Below are 23,358 nucleotides of genomic sequence, written 5' to 3' on the forward strand. Positions count from 1 at the left end.
AAAATAGTCACCACCAGAGAAAAATATTGCTGGAACAGGCATCTGGACTCATCAGACCAGTTTTAATATCGAGATGGACAGTTCTTAACCCAGTTTTAGTTGTTTCTACAATCTCCTTAGAGGTTCTCTCTGATTGATGCATGCCGATGATCTGGCCCTTCTCTAACAGCCGAACATCTTTTCCACGACCACCAGATGTGACTTTCCACATGGTTGTTTAAGAAATGAGAAGCAACTCACTGCACCAGTTTGGGTTAAATAACTTGTCATCAGCTGAAAGATAATCGCTCGTGCAGTAATTATCCAACAGGAGGCTCCTACCTGTTTGCTTAGTTAAATCCAGGCGGTGACTTATTTAGGCTGGGGGGTGTATGACTAGATAATGCCATGAGCTAGAAGGTTCCTCCAGTTACAGATATGAGATCATTTGTTATTAGAAACTCTAGATTTTACTGACAGCTCATTTAAAATGTGTTCAGATCTCTCTTGAGAAGCTTGACAGAAATGTAAAAACACAGTGCCCTCTTGTGGTGGAACAGGGCACAACAAGTATTCAAACCAAAACACGAATCATGGTTTTAGATGGCTAAAAGTTAACAATTTAAAAAATCTAATTCATGTGAAAAAACGGTGTACTTAAAATTACAGTTCTAATTGTTACAATGATGATCTGATTTTGGGTTTGTTTAGAGATAAAACATCAGTTTACACAGAAGAAGCTTTGGGATTTCAAATAGTGCCTGCTTGGCACAGCCAAACAACATCAATTATTACTGATACAAACCTCATTTCCTCCTCTGTCATTCCCCCTGCCTTCTGTCTCAAGTCAGCACTTTATACTTGTGCTTACTGAACACTTTACTAACACTCATAAATTCAAGTTAACCAGACATAAAAGACACACACACACACACACACACACACACACACACACACACACACACAGTTCACTTACTGCATACTCCTCAGGGGTGACCTTCAACACATCAAACACAACTGCATCGAAACTCTTCTTCAGCTCTGAAGATCCCTTATCACTGAGAGACTCTGAGCTGCTGCTCTTCTGGGTGACAAAAACAATAATAACCAATAAGAGATGCTGCTGGAAAAGAAAAGGCGCCCAGATTAGCTTAAATGAAACCTCACCTCAGAGGCTGTTGCAGCGGTGTTGGTGATGCATGACTGGCCATTGGGGAGGTCCATCATTCCCATACCATCTAGCATTGGCAAAGGAGACCATTCATCATCCTCAGTTGCAGTAAAGCCCGTCAGGCTCTCTGAACCAACAAAATGCATGGCAGAGAGAGAATTTGTTACAAGGAATCATGATTATTTTTGCATTCAGCTCTAATAAAAAGTGGTCCAATGATTGTGAGAGCACCATCTGCTGGAAGAAAAAGCTCAGTGCACATTCTGGATTAATGTCTTTATAATAGTGATGCACCGATATGAAATTTTTGGACCGATACGGATATTAAGATCACTGTCATGGCCGATAACCGATGTTTGCCGATACCGGTATACTGACATTAATGCTTCTAAAAATCAGCAGATTTTGTATAGAATGAAAATTATTAAAGCTGAATTTACATTATTATGTACACACAACACACACAGTTATGTTCTGAGATGATTTCATTCACTGTTCACAAGACTAAACAATTACACACCACCCCCCTCACCCTCTGAAACAGGCAAACAAATGGAGACGAGATAGACAAAATATTGGTTATTAATATCGGCCCGGTTTTATTTATCGAACCAATACAGATACGTTAAAAAATGACTAACATCGGCCAGTACTAATACTGATGCCGATTTATTGCGCATCCCTACTTTATAACAACCTGATTAAGTAACTACTCGATAAATAATAATACATTTGAATTTGTGATGCCAATAATTGCACTGACAGGGCTAAAGGAGCCATATGGACGTTCACTTTCACAGCCTGTCATTTGAACGCTATATAGCAAGCAGCACAGAAGGAGATTAGACCTGAGCATCAAGAAAAGATCTTCTGAGAAGGGAGTTTGTTAGATCCACGGCACTAAACGGCTTACTCAACCTCCTGCCACTGAAAAACCACACGGTGTCCTTCACTACACCGTAAACATGATCTGTAGCAAACCTTTACGTGAATGGATCAATTATAAAGTCAAACATTTGCACGTGTTAGCATAAGAATATACAACATTTTGACCTTAAACATTTGACAGCATAACATTTACTTAAACCCATTAATAAGGAATTGTATCTTTAAATGCAAACATATACTGAATGCACATGACAAAATGCTGGATTTTCATTAGTTTCAAAAGTGTGACAATCATTCATTTTTTTATTATTTAGGCACCACTCATGTCTATGCTGTAGTTCATATGCATCTTTTTATTTCTCATTTACTCTATAGTAAATATAATTCAAATCTCCTGATTATAAGTGACAAAATCTGATTAGCATTCATATAAACATAGGCTTCCAGTTAAAATAACATTTTCTATCCTCCCTTTAATGCTTATGATGTCCATATAATATTTACATAGTGTTCAGCACTTAGGGCTTCCATAAAGGTTGTAGAAGTTGCTATACAAACATCAGACTCAATGTTCATAGAAAAAAATAAACAAGACGGATTCATGTGAGTAGTATTATGCTAGGTTTGTTACACCAATTATCTTTGAAAAACGGCTTTCTTTCACAAAAATATGAGCCTTCTGTTAGAAATCGCATAATAACCTGATAACACATTCTTTTAACTTTAAAGGTGCAGTACGTAAGAATATAGTGAGAAAATCCCAAAAGAGTCTAAAGTTTCAGTCATTTTGGAAGGAAGGTTATACTGAAACATATTTTACATCCAGCTGGCTGCTGGGATTGTCGGTTTTTTCCCTTTCAAAACAAAGGAAGGAGGGACGTAACTACTGCTTACCATCAGTGAGTGTGGAGTTGCCATGTCTCCTGCGAGCTAACCCCTACTGCACACAGGAAGCAAAAGCGGTGCGGAACGGCAGCGAAACAGCACCACTTCAAATACAACCCATTATAGTCTGTTGAGTGTAACAAATCAGCCGCGATGCGGCAATTTTCAGAGGTGGCCCAGAAGCAGCACGCCGCGCCTCGTCACTAAGCCGCTTCTGGGATGCATCAATTACCCCAATCGACATAGGGCTAGATAAGAAACGACACACAGTATCAGTGTAAAATCCCCAGTTATTTTCAAAATAAAAGTATTGCAGTGATGCAATTTCATTTATATGAAGCTTACGTGTGACCCAACAGCTTATTTACTCCCAGCATGGTTCCAGAAGTACAGTTGTGTGTTTTCATGGCTTTAATCCTGGCAGTGGAGAGGAACAACATCATATATGTGATTTACTTCTTTTTGGTTTAATGGCGGATTGCATAAACAATTAGTAATCTTTGAAGTCTCGAGGAATCGAGAAGTCGAGCGAGGACTACGGCAGAGAAGCCGCTTCACTGCTGAGACTCTCCCGGTGTGCACTTCAGTGCAGTGATTGTCGTGAGTAAACCGTTCCACCTTTGCTTCCAGTGGGCAGTAGGCGTCATACTGCAGTACCAATAACTGCAATTTGACGACAGCCGACAAAAAGCTCCAGAGTTGTTTATTACAGTTGCAGTAACCAAATTTTAGTACAGGATGTAATTTTTAATTAAATTCTACATTATGCACCTTTAAGACTAATGCTTCAACTACAAACAATGTCAACTAATCATGACTGAAAACAGCTAGAAGATCGGTATTTGCTAAGACACATAACTGAACTCTATAGAGGAAATGTCAAACACTAAAGGCCAGTTAGGGCCTCCCTGGTATACTTCAGAATATGCGCGCGTGCGTGCATGTGTGTGTGTGTGTGTGTGTGCGTGCGTGCGTGCGTGCGTCTAAATGGACTATGCTTTAAGAACCAATAACATCCCTCTGAAGCTGAAAGCTGCCAAACCAAAAGCAAACACCATTACAGTATGTCAACTTGCCTCCAGTTGTTTGACAGCAGACTATAATTGTGCAGGAAGCAATAGCTGCTGTCTGTTTATGAGTCCCAGTCTGTTTATGAAACCCAATATCTGTAATTACATTCCTTCCTGGTCTAATACCTGCACATCTATGCTTCTGAGTAGCTCTGGGACAAACATGCTAAAAACCACTTAGGGGATCCTCCTACAGGCACCACATGCAAGACACACTCAGCTGTTTTTAAATGCAGCGACTGACATGAACATGAGCATGAACATTCATGGACTCACCCATCTTGACTCGTTTAGCATCCAAGAGACAGCAGAGAACGTTTGGCTTGTAGAAGCTAACCATTAGCATTAGCAACTCCACCACACAGCAGAACTCTCAGGTTTATGGGTTTTGTGGAGAGAAAATATCCATGTCACAGAAGAAACAGAGTCAATGGTGGAGTTGTGTTGCTGTTAGCAAACGGAGGCAAGATGTCTGAATATCAGGAACTAAGAGTCCAAATACTGTCGTCTGAATCTCAGCTCTGATGTGACTCACTTCTACATCCTGAAACAGGCATACCCCCCAGGGTACGACTTACAAGGCATTCATTCCTACTAGAGACCACTGCAAATGTACTGATTAAATGAGTGAACCACATGTTCAAGGTGACAAGGAAATGTTTGTAAACTACCACATCTAAATGTCTACAGGATCAGGGCTGCACTTACCAGTTAGGTGTCAGATGTGCATAGTTCCAGGAGTACCGTTGCCTATTCTGAATTCTTCTTTCTACTGAGTCCTGCCTTTCTCTGAGGGAGAGTCCTGTGGTTTGAGTGAAAAAAGAAAGAAAGGATGATTACTCAGGGCTACTCATAGCCACATGTAAGAAATGGACATTTCCTATTACTGATCTGATCTTCCTCCAGGATCAAAAATCCTACTGATATTGCAACTAAATAACAAGAGAGAGAGTTTGATCAATGTGAACTTAAAGTACAATATAGCAGGAAATACACTAGTTAGCTGTAAAAGTGTGACGTATGATGGTGGAGAAAAACAATAATTATCTCACTCCAGCAGCTGCATGTGGCACGGGTTTAGATGTGTTAGGTAGCATGGGACATGTTTTAAAGTTCCTGAAAGATAAAAAACTAGACTTGGAACCAAAATATGAAGCAGGTGCAGCTGAGAGCCTTTTCACACATTCAACTACACCTTCACAATAAAAGCATTCAACTAGAACATTTCAAACAAGAACAGGTGATGCACAAAGCAAACCCCAGTTCAGAAAAGAACACCATCTACCTAGGGATGATACCTAGGGACCATCTACCTAGGGATGATACCTAGGGACCATCTATCTAGGGACGTAATTATGACACAAGATCTTAAGATACTCTTATGTGATCTAGTGTTCTTCTAGGTGGCAGCTATGTCTTGGCTTTGTTTAGTTAATTTTGCACTGAAAATATCCTCACAACTTCACAACTGCATGTGTTTGAGTCCATTAGGGGCCACCTCCCAACTCCCGGGTCTCGAGGTTTGCTACCGATGACTGGGTGCCAGATACCACAGCGGGCCAATGGGGGCATAACAGGAACATATGTTGCTGAGGGATGACGATACACAGGCAACTAAAAGTTACCTACACAAGGGTATGGCTTATCAATGTATGTATGACATCCATAGTGCAGCATTTCAAAATAAATTAAATTATCAATTGTTTAATTGCTTTTAGTGCTAAATGTCTACAAAGAGAGAAAAACTTACGCAGCTATTTTCTAGTTTATGATAAACATGGACTTGTAGACTTGATTGCTAAACCCCGAGCCTACCTCCTTCTTATGTGACATTACATGACCCATAGCAGTCAGTAGGTGTCTCACTACTCTAACAGATAAGAGTCCATGTAAAGAGTTGAAGCTACACAGATCCTGTTGGCATACCAAGCCTTTAGACCTCATGTAGAGGCCAAGATTTCCTCATCTTCGGGTTTTCATTACCACAAAACACAGAATACAATATACAAGTAATTAAACAAGCAATGGGTTAAGAGTTTTACTAAACAAAACCTAAGATGTGTGGGACGAAACTGAAAAAAAAAAGATTCTAACTGAGAAAATGCACACTGTAGGTAGAAAAATAAGCTGGATCACTGTGTGTCAGTGTCACAGCTAAGTGTTGACCTTCTGTTTAGCGAGTGTTGTAAGCACCCACTAGGTAACAACAGGTTTCTGCTTGTCTGCTGTCAGTCCGGATCTCAACCATCCTCAGACTTCACGGCTTCTTAAAGCAGCTCTTGGTGTAAGAGCCATCGGAGCGTGTGTCGTGTTTAATGACATAATTCTACAGAGCTGAATTCTCTGCCTCTTGGGGTCAAAACTCCAGATAACGCTAGGTGGTCAGCTGACAGAACCAGGTGCATGTAGTGATAATGAATGAGTTTATGTTTGAGAATGCAAAAGAGAGTTGTCAAAGTCTTAGTTTGACAATGGATTTGATGGAATAAATGGAGGAAAAACCAAGATGGAGAAGCAGGAAACAGAAAAAGTCATGCTGGAGCCTGTAGGCAGAAGCTGGCATGTCATTAAGCTAAAAGTGACTCATTGAATGCATGGCAGGTGCTGTGAATCAGACCGCTCCGGATCGGCTGCTGCTTCTCCCTCCTATTCGTATTCTGAGATGACCTTTGGCCCAGAACACACTGCAGCTCTCACACACACAACAGCCTTTACCGTCCCTCCTCAGGTGGATTACCACACTAACACTTTATTTTGAAACATTCAGAAATATAAGCGCTTGGATTGCATGATACAGAATATCAGCAATTTTGTCATGAACATGGAAAAACAAATACAGTGTGGGTCACGGAGAACTGAAACATCTGAGAAACAATTATTTTTATCAAATAATTCTCAACAAAAGGTTTGCAGTTTCATCATTTATGAATATGCTGTCGCCATGCCAACACTAAGGCACTGCTTCCCAGGTGGTCATGTGGAGCAGAAACACAACCGGTTTTCATTCAAACTACACCACAACTAAACTCACAAACTACATGAATTAAAGCGAATAGTGTAGTCTTTCTGGAATTGTGGTCCCAAATGACCCCCAAGCTCCCTGACGGTCTATAAATGCTCACATGAGAGTGAGACATGTTCAGCATTCAACATGAAGAGAGCAGTGGTGACAGCCCTGCCAGTCGCAGTTGGCGGCACCACATTAGACACCTAACAGTCCTGTGAGCCTCGCGTCACACAAATCTGCGCCCGCTGTGAGCGAGAACAACACACATGTCCTCAACAGCACACTCAAATTCATTTTAAATGAATGCATTGATTTTATCCATCTTTGCTTCAGGATGAAACGTTCAGTGGCTTCTCTTTACCGTATAATGAGAGCACAGTTAGGTCATGAGCTTGCCGAGCAAATGCTTGATGTGTTTTGTTAAAAATGGAAAAGAATGCTGCAAATGCACCAAAGTCAGAGAGGCAAAGTGGGTCAGAGTGTTGAGCTGAGTGGTGAGGGATGTGACAGCCCATTGAGCCGAGTTCCATCTTCTTCTCTTTAGTGTACAGAGTAGACAAAAACACACACACACACACACACACACACACAATATCCAATAGAAAAATATTCTTGTTCCACTATGTATGTATAAGAATAACATTAAATGAATAAATGACAAAGAAACAAACCTGAGACAGACTCATTTATGACCAAAACTCACCACAGCAGGATTTGGTTTTAAAGCGACAGTGTGTATTTGTCGTTGCAAGCAAGCAGTATTTTTGTGTTTGAGTAACACATTACCAATGGATGCCCATTAGGGTCAAAAATCCATTGAAGCATAACCTCCAACAAATTGAAAGCACATCAGACTCCCTTTCATCACTGGCAATGAGTGAAGCAGGGGCGGATTAAGAACTGAAGAACATCCGGGGCTTAACACACGCACATACACGCACGCGCGCGAACACACACGCACACACGTGACACGCACTAGTCAATATCATATATATTTGTCTTGTACCACATACTTTTTAATCTGAAGCTACATATTAAGCATTTTCAGGGCAGAGTATTGTTCCTGTTAGTGTTTAGTGTGAGATGATAGTAAATATTCCCTTTCTTTCTCCAACAACTTTACCTGATAAGCTAACTTTAGGCAAACCAGCAGCACAACAAATATTTTCAAATAAGACTCACAAACCTGAGTCAACACCAGTCTCATCAAAGCTGGGGTTCTGTTGTTGTACTTTTGGTCTAAAAACGTCCTTACGTCCATCTTCACTCATGCGTTTCAGGCAGAGAGTGTAGAAGAAGCCGGCTGCTGAAGGGCTTCTTCTTCAGTGGTGGAGGCTTAGGCAGGCTGTATACAAACTACTGCCAGCTGCGCCCTCTCTGTTGGACTTTGGTACTGCATGTTACTTCCGCGATTTAGATCCGGGGCTTCAGCCCAAGTAGCCGGGCCTAACGCCGCCCCTGGAGTGAAGAGGTAAATGTGTATGGATGGTGAGTTTTTTACCATTTGGTACGAATCAGTAAATGCATTTTGTCCTCACGGGCTCCCGTAGAAGGAAACACGGCATCTAATATGGTGCCGCCCACAGAGTTAGACCCGCTCCCATGTATTTATTTAAGACCTAATTTTTATGATTGTATGTTACAAAGCTGCCAATATTTTTCAACAACTGGACATCATTTAATTCATTTACAACAACATTTTGATGGACATTTGAGATTAACAATAAAAACTACTCAAAGCCACCCATTAATATTAAACAACAACATTAAACAACTGCCACCACCAGTGTTCCCAGTTCACTTTAATCTTTAAAACAGGCCTTACATCCCATAGGAGCCATTAATCACCACCTGCGAGCTGGTCACGGTGTTCCCTGGGCTCTCATTGAGCCTCGCGGGGAGAACACTATTGATCTGGTGCTAAGAGGAGTCAGGCTGATAACACACACACGCTTGCTAATAGCACATACATACAGTAACAGCTGCATGCCACAGCAGTTCAATAAATGCTGCTTTCAATCAGCAGGTTAGCTGTTAAAGCAGAGGTTGGTGGCACTGCCTGTGGAGCAACAGGTGTGTGTGTGTGTGTGTGTGTGTGTGCGTGCGTGCGTGCGTGCGTGCGTGCGAGAGAGAGAATGTACATGTTGTGGAGGGAACATGACCGACGGCCCCTTCACACCATCACTTAACATGCCGCTGATGTTCCGCCTCCTCTGAAGGTCAATAAGGAGATAACAGCTCCACAGTAGCTCAAGCCGTAGACATGAATATAAACATGTTTACATACATGACTATTAGGGATGTGTATTGGTGAAATTCTGGCGATACGATACGTATCACAATACATGGTATGGTATGTAAATTCTTCCAAAAATTTGATGCACAATTTTTGAATATCGATATAATATAGCAGGAAAAAAATATTGTAATGTATTGCCGTATCAATATTTTCTTACATCCCAAATGTCTATGGCTCAAACCAGCTGAGGGGGAACACTTTTCCCACAACCCCGTGTGAAGAAGACTGACAGCAAAAGTCCACAAATAAAAGCACTTTTATCTATGAAATTTTTTTTTTTTTTTTTTTTTTACATTTTTAAGTGGTAGCGATTGCAGGAGGCTGTGCAACAGACCATTCCACAACAAGCTGCTTTATCAACGCCAATCTAACAAACCAGTCAGGTTTGATTTAAGGAAATTAAATATTTTGCCAGAGAAGGCCCAATGAAGTAAGACAAGCTTTGAATCAACAATGTAACATTTTAAATTTGTTTAAAACAAAATAAAAAAGCAAAGCTTTTCAGATTATTGGATGGAGTGCAAATAAAATGATTGAAAAAAGAATCAATGAATCTCACTATTGACCAGAAACAAGGACATTTATCATGTTCATTAATTTCATCATACAGTGTTATCTCCCACCAGTAAAAGGTGGCAGTTTTACAATCTCAAACCACTGAACAGTTTAATTAAACGTCTAAATTAATCAATGGATCTGTGACTGATCAACTTTAGAAGCATCCCCAAATCAAGATGGGAACCTACCTTAAGAAACACGAGGATGGCAACAACTCACGCAGCTTCTCTGTGTTTTACATAGAGAAAATGTGATGCAATGGTACATTTAGAGATCCTGATCCCAATTAACCCAATCATGTTGAATGCTGGCTTATTTCAATCAAAGGCTGGTTTTTCATGCTTCTTATTATGACTGACAGTCCATTAATCGACAACAAAACAGAAGACTTCCAGTTTTGTGCTTAAGACACAATTTTTAGGTAAATTTCATCCTTTTTAAAGCAAATACAACCACTAAAAGTATTAGCTTGTTTTTGCTGAGGACTATGCACACACCCGGTGAACCAGATTACATCCAGTAGCTCCTGCCCCTCAGCAGTAGAGCCTGTTAGCAGGAAGAGTTGACAACGGCATTATACTGTCTTAGAGTTGGAGCATACTTTTTATTAACCAACAATATAATTTAGTTATTTTACAACTTGACTGAACTGTAGACTTCTGCACTCTGTAGCAGGGTAGTGTGCTGACAGCTGAAACCTTCTGAAGACATGTAAAAAAAAAAAAACAGACTTAAAGATGGGCGCCTTTTAAAAGAAAACAAGTCGTTCACAAATAACAAGCCTCCACTTGTCTGACCGAAATTGTGAATATGTACTCATCAGAAACGCCAATACAAGCATCAAGTATCTGTCTGGTACTTCACTCGTAAAAGTACTCCAATACCACCTTACAGTAACCTCACAGCGGCTGACTCAGGAGAAGGTTAAAGTTGTTTTCACGGCTCTCAAACCTTCCCGATAAGTTTGGTTTGGTCAAAGAATCTGTAAGAAAGGGGTGATTGTGACTCCTGAAGCAGTAGCATGTTTCTTTAGCAGCTACAGCAGAAACAAATCAATCACTGATTAATGGTGGATTATTCTACATGAATAGGAGCTTCAGAGTAAAAGGCATAAGTCTCAAATTGTGAGGACCGGTTACAACATCTGTCTGAAGAGAAGACAGTGACTACTACTGTAAGGAAAGCCGTCATACCACATAATCAAATGCACTCTGAAATGTGCTATGATGATAATAATAATGCATTGAACTTATATAGCGCTTTTCTAGACACCCAAAGACGCTGTCACACACTCTCACATTCACACACTGCTAGTGATGGTAAGCTACTTGTAGCCACAGCCGCCCTGGGGAGGTCTGACAGAGGCGAGGCTGCCATTTGGCGCAGTCGGCCCCTCTGACCACCACCAACACAGGCAAGTTGGGTGAAGTGTCTTGCCCAAGGAAACAACAGCAGGATACCCCTGGCGGGAGCTGGAATCGAACCCATGACCCTCCGATCATGAGGCAACCCGCTCTACCACCTGAGCTACTGATGCCCCTATGATGAGTCTTTTGCATATATACTGGTTGACTGGTGTCATTTTCCCACTCAAGGACTCCTCTTGCTATGACGTTGGATCCAAACGTTTCACATTTATTTAGGTTGTCCAGTTCTGTTTTTAGTTATTTTTGCATCATGATCAGATTAAATGACACACAACTCTTTTTTAATATTTATTTAATATTTTCAATTCAATGAAAAAAAAAATCTTTGGAATGGATAAAATTTTCTGTTTGGGATAAACTTGGGATACAATTGGATTGTGTCTGGCATTTATCCCTCTGTGGCGTATGATTCTGTTTGTTTGATGTATTGTTGATTTTAAAAAGGACCTCTATTTCCAGGCAGTAATGTGGAGGCTGTCTGCATTGTGGGGTGTGATTGTGCTTTTTTTAGATGCCTTCCTTGCTTTTTCCCAAGTTCCTCCTCAACCCCCACAGCTCTATGTGCTGATAATTAGAGCTCAGGCTTTACAGAAAGGCTGCTGAGGCCTGTCCCCACTTCTGTCTTTTCTTCTAACACCCCCCCCAGTGACAGACACACTTGGTATGTGCAAGTTTCACAACACCAACCCAACAATCACTTCCCTGTAGCCCAGCTTCACCCTAGAGCTCAGAATACGCTTTGAAGTTAATTTATAGGATTTAAACAACGGCTATTGTGGGTCTATTACAAAGTCCCACTGGTTTCAGCACCAACATCCGTTTCATCAAATGAACCAAAAAAGGAGGCTATGGTGCCAAGTTTGAGAGAAGAGGCATGAGGCAGGGCTTTGGAGCAGCAGTCCATCGTGTGTATGCAGGGCACTGGTTTAAAGGTGTGTGTGCGTGTGCGTGCGTGCGTGCGTGCGTGTGTGTGTGTGTGTGTTGGCTTCCGCTAGATTTGTGGCCCAAATGTGAGCAGGCAGGCAGCACAGCCAGAGTTCAACCCTGCTGCAGAGGCCCGGGTGACCTGAGCACAGTATCAGATGAATATGGGGAAAAGGAAAAAAGAGAGAGAGAAAGAGGAAGCAGAGGAAGAGTGGTGCTGGCAGTGGCACTATTGTTTGGGGTCATTCTTTGCACGGGCTAACAACAAGGAAAAGGCAGGCCAACAATTGCAGAGCAACAGAGCAGTCAGTCAGAGCAGCAATGTTTAGAGGAAACCGATATGATCTCTATGTCTTCCTCTATGAGTCTCTGAGGATTGGTACAATCGGACCCACACCAAGAGCGACTCCCGTAGGCTAAATGCAAATCTGATGCTTTCAGAAAAGGTTTGAAATATTGGGGGAAAAGGCCGTCTAAACTTATGTTCACATGTGTAAACAAGTACGTTCACACTGCGGGCAAAAACACATCAAATCTGATGTCTGATTGTTTTTGTGACAGTCTGAACAGCACAGATCCAATTTTTTCAAATCCAATCCAGATCACATGGTACTGAATCCCATATTTCTATCATGTTTTTGAAAGCGACTTCAGTCTGAACGGTCATGTTGCATTAAATCCGCCTCCTACGTCACTGAGCCAGCAAACATAAGCGCCGTGTCTTGACGTTCCTGAGGAGAAGTGCTGACAGAAGGATTCAGATGTCTGAACATCCTGTCAAGTTTTGGAATTAACATTACGGGAGAGCGGGGAGCAAAGCGTCTCTCTGGCCTCTATGAGAGTGGAGGTAGGAGAGGGGGGTTTCTCCATGAATGAAGTTAAAATGGGACTTTTCAGGGAATACCAACATGGGGAAAAAGCAAGAATAAAGAGTAAAATAGTTCATTGATTTTAGAATTGTTTCCAGTCCAAAACGGGAAACTTGACAAGTGTGATCCTGTAATTGAAGCCCTTCACATCACAACTCCACCTCACCTGGTTCAGACTCCACTGAGTGTGTTGTGTGGGACATCTAGTCTTTTTCTGCACGTGGACCGCTTTGGGGCCATGAACCGTTCACACTGGAAAGTGTTTGGTTTTGCATTTCAGATGTAATGTGAACAACCACACTAATTTTTTTTTCTCAACAAAAAAAAAAAAAAATCGGAGCATGAAGACCTGCAGTGTGAACATAGTTAAAGATGAATGTGTGAGGGGTTTAAAACTCCTGCAGAACAATGAGACCTACATACCGCTGATGCATCATGTTATGATGGCAACTATGAAATCCTACCAGATTGTTTAAAAAACAAACCTAACCTGATGTAATCAGGGTGGATAGTTAGGCTGCAAATCATTTAACCTTTTACTCCTTTGGGTCACAATTCAGTTCCTGATTCCATGGTGTGCCAAAGAAGAAATAAAGTATAGTGTACACAACTTCGCATTTCATAAAGTTTTGAACAGCATAACAAAAATGTAACCATTGTCCCATTTAGGGTTGTCACGGTAACCGGTGTGGCGGTAAACCCCGGTAAAAAAGTTGACAAAAATAATAACAGTCTTGTTTTAAAAAAAAACATATATTATCTCGGTGGATTACCGTGGCTGCGGTGTAGGCGCGTTGACCCTTACCAGCCACCGTATCATCTGCTGAAGTTGCCGGCGGCACATGCGCACTTTGTTGTTTACAACCAAAACTTTCTTGAAGCTAAAGCTGAAATAATGGCCAAAGGAGACGGCAGCACTCAGGACATTTATTATCCCTCAGAGAAGACCAATCAGATCTTAGATCAGGTGAGAGCCAGGCGTTTCCTGTCATCCCCTAGGTTTTGCAGCCGGTGGAGAGCAACTGCAGCGCCTTGCTCCAAAATCTGCGGCCGCCTTGATCTCACAAGGTTATCGTTGCCTACGTATGCATGATGATGTCAGAGAAAGTGGGCGTCAATTCGGACACTAACCGGCATGCACTGCTCACCGATCACTGCTGGTCTAATCTGCGCATAAATGGCTCATCTCGAACACAGCCAATGGCTCGAGTACAGCAAAGCGGAGTTGGTGATGTACTGGGTTGTATGCCGGAAGTATGTGACGACAAAATAGAGTTTTGTTGAGGGAACAAACAAATTCAAACTAGAATACGTTATTATGTTTGTGAATGTGTACAAAATAAAGGTTTATTACATTTAAAACGGTTCAGTTGTTATTTTGACTCGTTTTGGCAGCTGACCAGCGGGGCCGGTAGATTCTTGGCGGGGCCGGTAAATATTCAGAGTTACTGGCCCGGCTGGCCCGTTGGTTTTGAAGTTAATGTCCACCCCTGTGATTAGAAGGCTACTGGAGTACTGAGTATCATCTGATCTAATGTTTTTAAAATGATGATATCAAACAGACAAAAAATCAGAAGTTATGGGCAAATATTGGTATTTTAAAGACTAAAGGGGAAAATTGTAAACTAATAAAAAACATAATTACAAAATAACACATTTTAGGCTAAATTTAGACACAAACTGAGGACAATATTTTCCTGATATACAGGGTTTATTTAGTTGTCTGAAAATGTAACACGTTTAAAAAGAATACCGCGATAATTTTGGTCACAATAACCGTGAGGTTAAATTTTCACACCGTGACAACCCTAGTCCCATTATCAAAATTAGACTTGTCTTCTTTTTTAAATTTTGTCTGAGCTTCTTATTTCTGATGGTAGAATTCCAAATGAACATGAGGCTGGCTGACACACATAAATTATCTGGAACTCCTCGCGGTCTTTCTGGCCCTGAGGCGCTTCCTGCCTTTTCTCTCCGGCCATCATGTCCTAGTGAGAACAGGCAACACCACGACTGTGGCTTATATAAACGGCCAGGGGGGGCTGCGCTCCATGCGGTTACACACGCTGGCACGCAGACTGATCCTGTGGTGCAGCAGGCATCTCCTCTCAATCAGAGCCACCCACGTCCCGGGTGTTCTGAATCGGGGGGCGGATCTGTTGTCCAGAGGGACACCCCTGTACGGGGATTGGAGCCTGCATCCAGCAGTGGTGGAACAGATTTGGATCCGGTTCGGCACAGCCGTAGTGGATCTTTTTGCCTCCAAGGAGAATGCTCGGTGTCCTCTGTTTTTCTCCCTGCGCGACCGAGACGCTCCACTCGGCGTAGACGCGCTGGCGCACGACTGGCCACGGGGACTGCTTTACGCTTTTCCCCCAGTGGCCCCGATACCACCCACCTTGCTGAGGGTACGAACCCAGCGCCACACTCTCATTCTGGTGGCCCCATACTGGCCAGCCATGCATTGGGTGGCGGACATTTTCCAGCTCCTGGAGGGCCAACCTTGGAAACTGCCGCTTCGCAGGGACCTGGTGTCCCAAGCGAGAGGCTCGATCTTCCACCCTCATCCAGAACGGCTGGCCCTGTGGGCCTGGCCCCTGAGGGGTGCGGGCTAGTGTCAGCAGAGCTGCCCCAGGCCGTCATTCGAACCATTCAGAATGCTAGGGCCCCCTCCACTAGGTCCCTATATGACTGTAAATGGAGGGTGTTTGAAGCCTGGTGTCAGGGTAGGGAGGTCTCACCCTTCCAATGACCGGTGAACGTCATTCTGTCTTTCCTGCAAGACTTGTTGGATGGGAAGAAGGCTTTCTCCACCATTAAAGTGTACCTAGCAGCCATTTCCGCCCGTCACTTGGGTTTTGGGAAGAAATTGGCAGGTCAACACCCCCTGGTGTGTAGCTTCATGAGGGGCTTCTACCTGTGTCTCGACCCCTGGTGCCCTCATGGGATCTGTCCTTGGTGCTGTCGGCCCTCTCCGGGCCTCTATTTGAGCCTATGGACGGCCTGGACCTTAAGATCCTGTCTCTTAAGGTGGTGCTACTCCTGGCTTTGGTATCTACAAAGAGAGTTAGTGACTTACAGGCTCTCTCTGTGCACCCATCCTGCACCCAGTTTGCACCAGGCGACATGAAGGTGTCCTTGAAGCCCAACCCTGCCTTTGTGCCTAAGGTGGTGGGCTCCTTTTCTCCTATTATCTTCACAGCTTTCTACCCACCGCCCTTCTCTCCTGAGGAGGAGCGGTTGCACAAACTGTGTCCGATTTGCGCGCTCAAGGAGTATGTGAATCGGACGGAGAACCTTCGCAGGGGGGACCAGCTTTTTGTGTCATGGGGTGGGCCTCGTAAGGGGAAACCCGTCACAAAGCAGCGGCTTTCCCACTGGATTGTGGAGGCTATTTCTATGGCTTACTCCTGTCAGGGCATTCAGGCACCTGTTGGGCTACTAGGGGCCTGTCTGCCTCTTGGGCCCTTTTTCGGGGGCTGTCAATCCAGGAGATTTGTGCTGCAGCAAGTTGGGCTTCTCCACTTGCATTTGCACGCTTCTATAAGCTTGATGTTTCGGTCCCTGCAATGACTCACACGATTCTGAGTGTGGGGTCTTTGGCGGGCCAAGACGTATCCCTGTAGGTTGGTGATCGCTGGATAAGCTGTCTGGCAATACGGGAGTCTCCATATCCCATAGTGAGACATCGAAATGAATGTTAAGAAAGAGAACTTTAGGTTACTGTCGTAACCCCGGTTCTCTGAGTAACATGAGTGAGATGTCTCACCAGACAACCCTTCTTGCTGGGCGAAGCGAGAAGAGGTGTTTATCTTGAATCGTGCGTGCGTGGGGACGCTTGCTACTTATAGTAGCAGGGGACGCGTACGTCACGGTCACTGGCCAATCAGGATTGGCGTATTGAGATAAGTGCTTCTGAGGAATCCGCGGAGGGGCGTATCCCATAGTGAGCCATCTCACTCATGTTACTCAGAGAACCGGGGTTACGATAGTAACCTAAAGTTTTTATCTTTTTTAGTTTAGTCTTGTTCAGCACCTTGGTGACATAATATATGTCTGTAAAGTGCTTTTATAAATAAAGGTGATGATGATGATGTAACAGCATCTTTAAAAAATCCATTTTAAAGAATCTGCTGTGTTTTAACTTGGGCTGCTACATAGAACAAAACTTGTGGTGCAGTCAGCTGCTTGTGCAGAGCAGACTTTTAGCTTATACAAGAATCTCCAGTTAAATAATCAAGCATGTTTTTGGACAGTGGATGAAAACCTGAAGAAAACCCACATATTAACAGGGGAGAACAAACCCCAAACTGATGAGATTTGCACCTGTGACCTTCGTTCTAGTGACCTGCAACACTGCAGCTCAAGACATTTTACACCACCATAAAATGTTTAAATACTATCCATAATGAAATGGCCCTGGTATGTTATTGCACTTAACTGGTTGCAAGAGATCAATAGCTGAAGAAGACATCAGACCGATACTTTGGGTTTTACAAGGCATTATTGTATGGTTTGTATTGCTGTGTGTATCACTTCTATTTTACTGAAGAAAAACCTGGTTTTCCCAGGACTAGATACTGGGGGGTTAGAGGGAGTAACAGAAATTGCATGCTGCAGCTTGAAAAACTGAACAATAAAGCTAAGGAACAGGAAAACACCCAGACAAACACCTGCAGCCCACAATGCCTTCATTTATGGACACGACAAGCTATGAATATCCATGCACAGGAAAGCGGCTAAAGCGGAAACTTGACAAATCCTGGTTGAATAAAATGAATCCTTTCATACAAAAGGAAGGACAGAAGCTGTTATTGTTCCTTCAACCAACATTTTATGTCAAAAGTACATCGACACAGTTTAAAGCATGATACGTTTTCAGTTGGAGGTGAAAAGCATTTCATTTAGGTCAAAATCAAAAAAGGGACTAAACAATAATGTCATTAAAGAGCAAGTAACGCCTACATTTACTTTTTTTGCTGATAACCTGTATAGATGAGTGTCTAATGGTGCTGTACACATGTGTAATCATTAGTGTGGCAGTTTAGTGCTGCTGCAGAATCTGTCTCTGCTTTTCTGCTGAGCGGCAAGTCTTGTGCGGATGCTCTCCTCAACAACTCGTTTTTGGACTTAGAAACTCCGACGGCACACGTTGGGGTCCGCCAGGCGACGCCTCTTTCAGAAGCGTTATCCTAAAAGGAAGTGTGAATGAAATACGTCTCCACCCATGCATTGACCCTCACTTTAAAGCGGCAGTGTGTAGTTTCCTGTCGCTAGGGGGCAGTACATACATTTCAATGTTTTAGACATCACTGTGACTGTCGCTAGTTTTTAAAAACATCACGGTAAATGTTGTTACCTGTGGAGCAGCAAGCATGCGACCTCTGTGTGACTCCTCAGACTTCGATGGTCCTTTAGTTAATTCAATCGAGAGAATGGCCGTGTTCGAGATGAGCGAGTATTGCGCAGATTTGATCACTGGTGATCACCGGTGCATGCGAGTTAGATTTGTGTCCGACTTAATGCTGACTTGCTCTGATGTCACGCCTACGTAGGGAGATCAAGGCGGCCACAGATTATGGAGCACGGTGCTGCAGTTGCTCTCCACCAGCTGTAAAACCTAGGGCACGACAGGAAATGCCTGGCTCTTGCTTGATCCAAGATCTGATTGGTTCACATTTTGATCCAAACATCTGGTGGTAGAATGCTGAATGTTACACATGTATTCTGTAAATCATGTTACGTTGATGATGACAACTATATAGGCCATAAAGAGAAATGTTTTTGTTTCAAACAGTTTTCTTTTGTCACATTTCCCAACAATCTACAGCTGATAAGTTACTTATTTTTACAGCCATATCTTCATATGCACATGTCTACAATATATGATATCCACAAGCATGTGAGGATGTGTTTCAGTTGCCAACAGGCACCAGAATTTTACACCATTATGAACGCTATGGTGATATCTTCAGCCATCATCACCCGCAAGCTACATGAAATCTGTCTGACTTAAACGCCGGCTTTCAGTTGTCCGTCTGCTCTCGTCTCTTTTCCATGCGAGGCGTTGCCCATCTCGAACAAGGACAACGCAATGCCAGTTGTTTTCTGGTGCTGTACTTTCCGGAACTGCTCGGGGTCCTGCGCCTGCCGATGACATCATCATACTACGGCAATACTGCTCAGCTAAAATATATTCCATCTCTTTTACGACTCTTTTCTTTCACATTGGTTTTGTAAAGAGTTTAGAAGTTTTGTTGTTAAATTTGTTTCGTACTATCTAAACGTTTTCAAACGTAATGTAACTTCAGTAAGTCATACGCCTAACCTATCATCTAGTGTGACGTCATCAAAAGGCGCAGGACCCAGAGCCAGCCAGAAGGGAATATGGCATCTCCTAACGACGCTAGACCCGCGCCCTATGTACTTTAGACTCGTTTTTTTTTTTTACGATTTAAAGTTACAAAGTCGCCAATATTTTTCAATGGCTGGACATCATTTTATTAATTTTCAACATTTCGATGGGCATTTCCAGATATTAAAAGGTAAAATTACACATTGGCACTTTAAGTGGTAGAATAAATTAAAAACAAAAAGAAAAAAAAACAGTTATCCAGTGCAGAAAGAACAAAAATGCTACACTGGATTGTTTATGTTTATGTTTATTCATTTAGCAGACGCTTTTATCCAAAGCGACTTACAATTTATAACCTATAGGGCATGTTGTGATCTGTGGAGGAAACCGGAGTACCCGGAGGAAACCCACGCATGCATGGGGAGAACACGCAGCTCCACGCAGAAAAGCTGCAGCTGAGTTTCGAACCTGCAACCTTCGTGCTGCGAGGCAACAGTGCTAACCACTGCGCCACCATGCAGCCCATGTAGCTTTAGGTACAACAAAGTTTCTCCAGAAACTTCAGGAATCATTTTTACCTTCAACCTGAAACCAAATACAAAAAAGTACCAAAAAGATGCTACCCCCATGTGTGAAGGTATGATTAGCTTTACTGGCATTTTTGAGCTTCTAATTAAGAGCCAAGTTTCATTAACCAGAAAATAGTTTTAGACCAGAATTGAAGTTACTTTGAACTTGCATAACCGAGATAACAAGCTGCTTTTGCGCTTAAACTCAAGTTAGCACACACCAAGACAATCCATGAAAATGCATCACCACATACCATGGATGAGTCTGCTGATTGGTCAGACTTAAAAACACAAGTCTGAGCTAGTTCAAGAAAAGGTTTAACCTTCGGTCTCAAAGCTATAAAAATAAACTATAAAAGCTGAGTTCCACAACAAATTAAAAAACAGGCTGTTTATGAACACTTGAGTGATTTTATGAATGGAAAATGTAGTCATCTGGCCCAATATCAGTGAGGCAATGTATCTTGTTGATATTAAAAGCCCTCTGTTCACTTTCAGCAAGCTAGGAGCTCATCAGTAGGTACTGACGTAAAATGAATAAAAATCAGAAAATGAACTAGAGCTCAGAACAAACAGGCTTAAGACCAAAGGTGTTGAAATGCCTTAGGAAATAGGGTGAGAAGGAGAGCCAAAAGGGCATCTATACCTTAACCTAATTAAAAGGCACAGGAGCAACACGCCCATGAGGAGAGACATTTGCACTGAGTGATCACTGGGTCAGAGATCACAAAGGAGAAAAATAGTGCTGAAACCAGGAAATGGTGGTAGATAAACATGACAAACAAGGACGACAAACGTAAAATGTTCGACTTATTGACAGGAAACAACAACAAAAAGTGCCTAAAGCAGAAAGAGGAGCAGAGACTTTGCCTAATTTGGCCTTGACTGTCTCCCTTACTAACATGAAGGGGGTTAGGAATCCCATCAGATAGCAGCAGCAGCAGAAGACTGAAGCTTTCATCTTTCTCTAACCATACAGAACAATGTTACAGTGTGCTGGGTGTGGGTGTGTATCACACAGATAAAGGGAGAGAGGTCGAGTCTCCGGCGAGTGGAAGAAGAGCAACAGCTGAGACTCCAGAAACGGCTGTATCTTTTCACAGGCCTCCCCCCCATGTCCCCCGTTCCCGTTCTCCCTCAATGAGCCCCTCACACCCTTCTTCTGATGATCCTCTCCCACTGAGGACGATGGCCAAGAGTCTGCGGCGTCCATGTGCACTCACACACACACACACACACGCACACACACACGCGGATTAAAACTTGAAGCTCCAAGTTACTGGGCTAGGATGAGCCTCTGTTCTCTCTTGAGGACGCGAGTTGGCAGACCCATGTGCTACAAAACATTCACCTCCGGACTAAAAATAGGAGACGTCGTTTCCTGCAGCAATGTCATCCTCTTTCTACAGTTTACAGTGAAACATTCAAATAATCTTTTCAGTTACGAGAAATCAAATAAAGGCCCGTTAACCGAGTGTTTCTAGGAGCTTTTCATCTCCAGAGGCAGACTTTCACTAAATCTGAACTTCATTTCAGTAACAATGCTTCAAATTTACAATAAAAAACAAGAAATTTAACCAACTAAATCCTTCTACTGACTGTTGGTGATGTGCAATTACACAGCATGTGTGTACAAGCTTCTGGCTGCCAGTCGAAACCTAACCTGTGGGAAACCTGACAAAAGACAACAGGAAACCCCGTCTCAGCCACGCAGGTCTAAATGGATTACCTGAGATGGAACAAGGGAACACATCTGCCTGATATGTGAATCATCGCCATTTATTTTTTAGAAAGGAGCCGGAGACCCAAAGGAAAGACAAACAGTTGAACAGGTGGTGGTGGAGGTGTGTGAAACCTTGTATTCCGTGTGCCTGAGGTCTAAAGGATCCCAGTGAACCAGACACCAGCTGTGAATCGGGGTTGAAAGTGTAAGAACAAAAGGGTTATTGGGGCAAAAAAATAAAAGAAAAAGATTAAAAGGGAAAAGCGTTAAAGTGATGTTTCTCCGTCTGTGATTTATTGTTGTTGGCTAAATGCTGGAGAGGGTTACAAGTTTCCAAGACATAGTCGGTGTTAACCCTAGCCAAAGACGCAGAGCTGAGACAGACGGGTTGTGCACTGGTAAACCAAAGACACTTGTCTCTTGTCTGACAGACCGGTGGATCAGAACAATGTGTAGGGGAAGTGGAAGGGTGAGGCGTCTGTCTGTTTATGTTAAGTTCAGCTAGAACATACAAATTCTGCCTTTGAAGATCAAAACAGCTAAAGTCTCAGTGTTTTACTTAAAGAATATGGTTTGATGCGGCAAACTTCTGCAGAGTTTAGGAATGGAGTTTTTCTAGTGATTATTACTCATTATATTAATGTGGCCAAAGCCAATATTACTTGGGCAGTTCGTTTAGAAGAACATTAAATTGCAGCGTTAACCAACATGTCTGCACTTTTCCTTTGCCAGAATCCAACCAGACGAAGCCCGAGTTAAATTGAGTAGGTTTATATTCACCAGACACTGTTGGCATTCAAGATGCTGGGAACATAATAGCATCACACAGTTGCTGCTGATTCATCAGCTGCACGCGCAAATCTTCAATTCTACCATATATCAAAGGTGCGCCAATAGCTTCACTCAGGCTGAACAAAAAATTACAATATCAGAGATTGGAAAAACATTGCCTGGTTCGGTCAGTCTCCATATAAACTTCAACATCAGAAAGCATGGATGCATCCTGACTTGCATCAGCGGATCATGCTTCTGGTAACTGTTCTTTTGCTCTGCTCGCCACTTTATGGTCAGTTTGTTTGGAAGATGCTTTTATTTAAAGAAACTTAGACAAGATGCGAACCCATCCATCGTCTGATGGTTACATGTCACAAAGCTCAGATAGTCTATAATTGGTTTCTAGAACTCGGTGAGTTCAATGAACTCCGGTTATACTCTGCAGACTTTAATAGAGATTATTTGAAATGTTGTTGTCTTTATCTAGAACCAGTCTTTCCATTCTACTATGAACTTCAACATCAACAAGACATTCATCCACACAGCTGCTCCTCATTGGACAGTTTCGGTTTTGTTTTCAATCTATGCTTGTAAACCCTAGAGATGGTTGTGGTGGAAAATCCCAGTAGATCAGCAGATTTCTCAAACCAGCCTGTCTGGCAAAGACAACCATGCCACAATCAAAGTCCCTTTAATAAACTTTCTTCCTCATTTTATTACTCGGATCAAACTTCAAGCCACCTCCCCCTCCTAGATGCATAAATGCATTGAGGTGTTGCCAGGTGATAAGTTGATTAGCAATTAATCTCAACAAGCAATTGAGCAGGTGAACCTAATAAAGTCTCCTGCGGGAGTACAAT

General features: G+C 42.6%; 1 protein-coding gene and 1 pseudogene across 3 annotated transcripts in view; one reads left to right on the forward strand and one right to left on the reverse strand.

The window, feature by feature from the left end:
* The window catches only part of ralgps2 (Ral GEF with PH domain and SH3 binding motif 2), a 98,376-nt gene that overhangs the window by 64,475 nt on the left and 10,543 nt on the right, over positions 1 to 23,358 (reverse strand). For 2 of the 3 annotated variants that reach the window (XM_015971670.3, XM_015971668.3), the window contains exons 2-4: positions 4,702 to 4,795; positions 1,147 to 1,277; positions 956 to 1,063 (exon numbers count right to left, since the gene is read on the reverse strand). In XM_015971670.3, the coding sequence (XP_015827156.1) occupies positions 956 to 1,063; positions 1,147 to 1,224 (186 nt within the window). In that variant the 5' untranslated portion in view covers positions 1,225 to 1,277; positions 4,702 to 4,795. The remainder of the gene's footprint in view (positions 1 to 955; positions 1,064 to 1,146; positions 1,278 to 4,701; positions 4,796 to 23,358) is intronic. The other variant, XM_015971669.3, reaches the window with a different exon arrangement.
* On the forward strand, positions 14,805 to 16,780 carry LOC139071534 (uncharacterized; annotated as a pseudogene).

Source organism: Nothobranchius furzeri, chromosome 8 (genome assembly GCF_043380555.1).
Source record: "Nothobranchius furzeri strain GRZ-AD chromosome 8, NfurGRZ-RIMD1, whole genome shotgun sequence".
Lineage (NCBI taxonomy): Eukaryota > Metazoa > Chordata > Actinopteri > Cyprinodontiformes > Nothobranchiidae > Nothobranchius > Nothobranchius furzeri.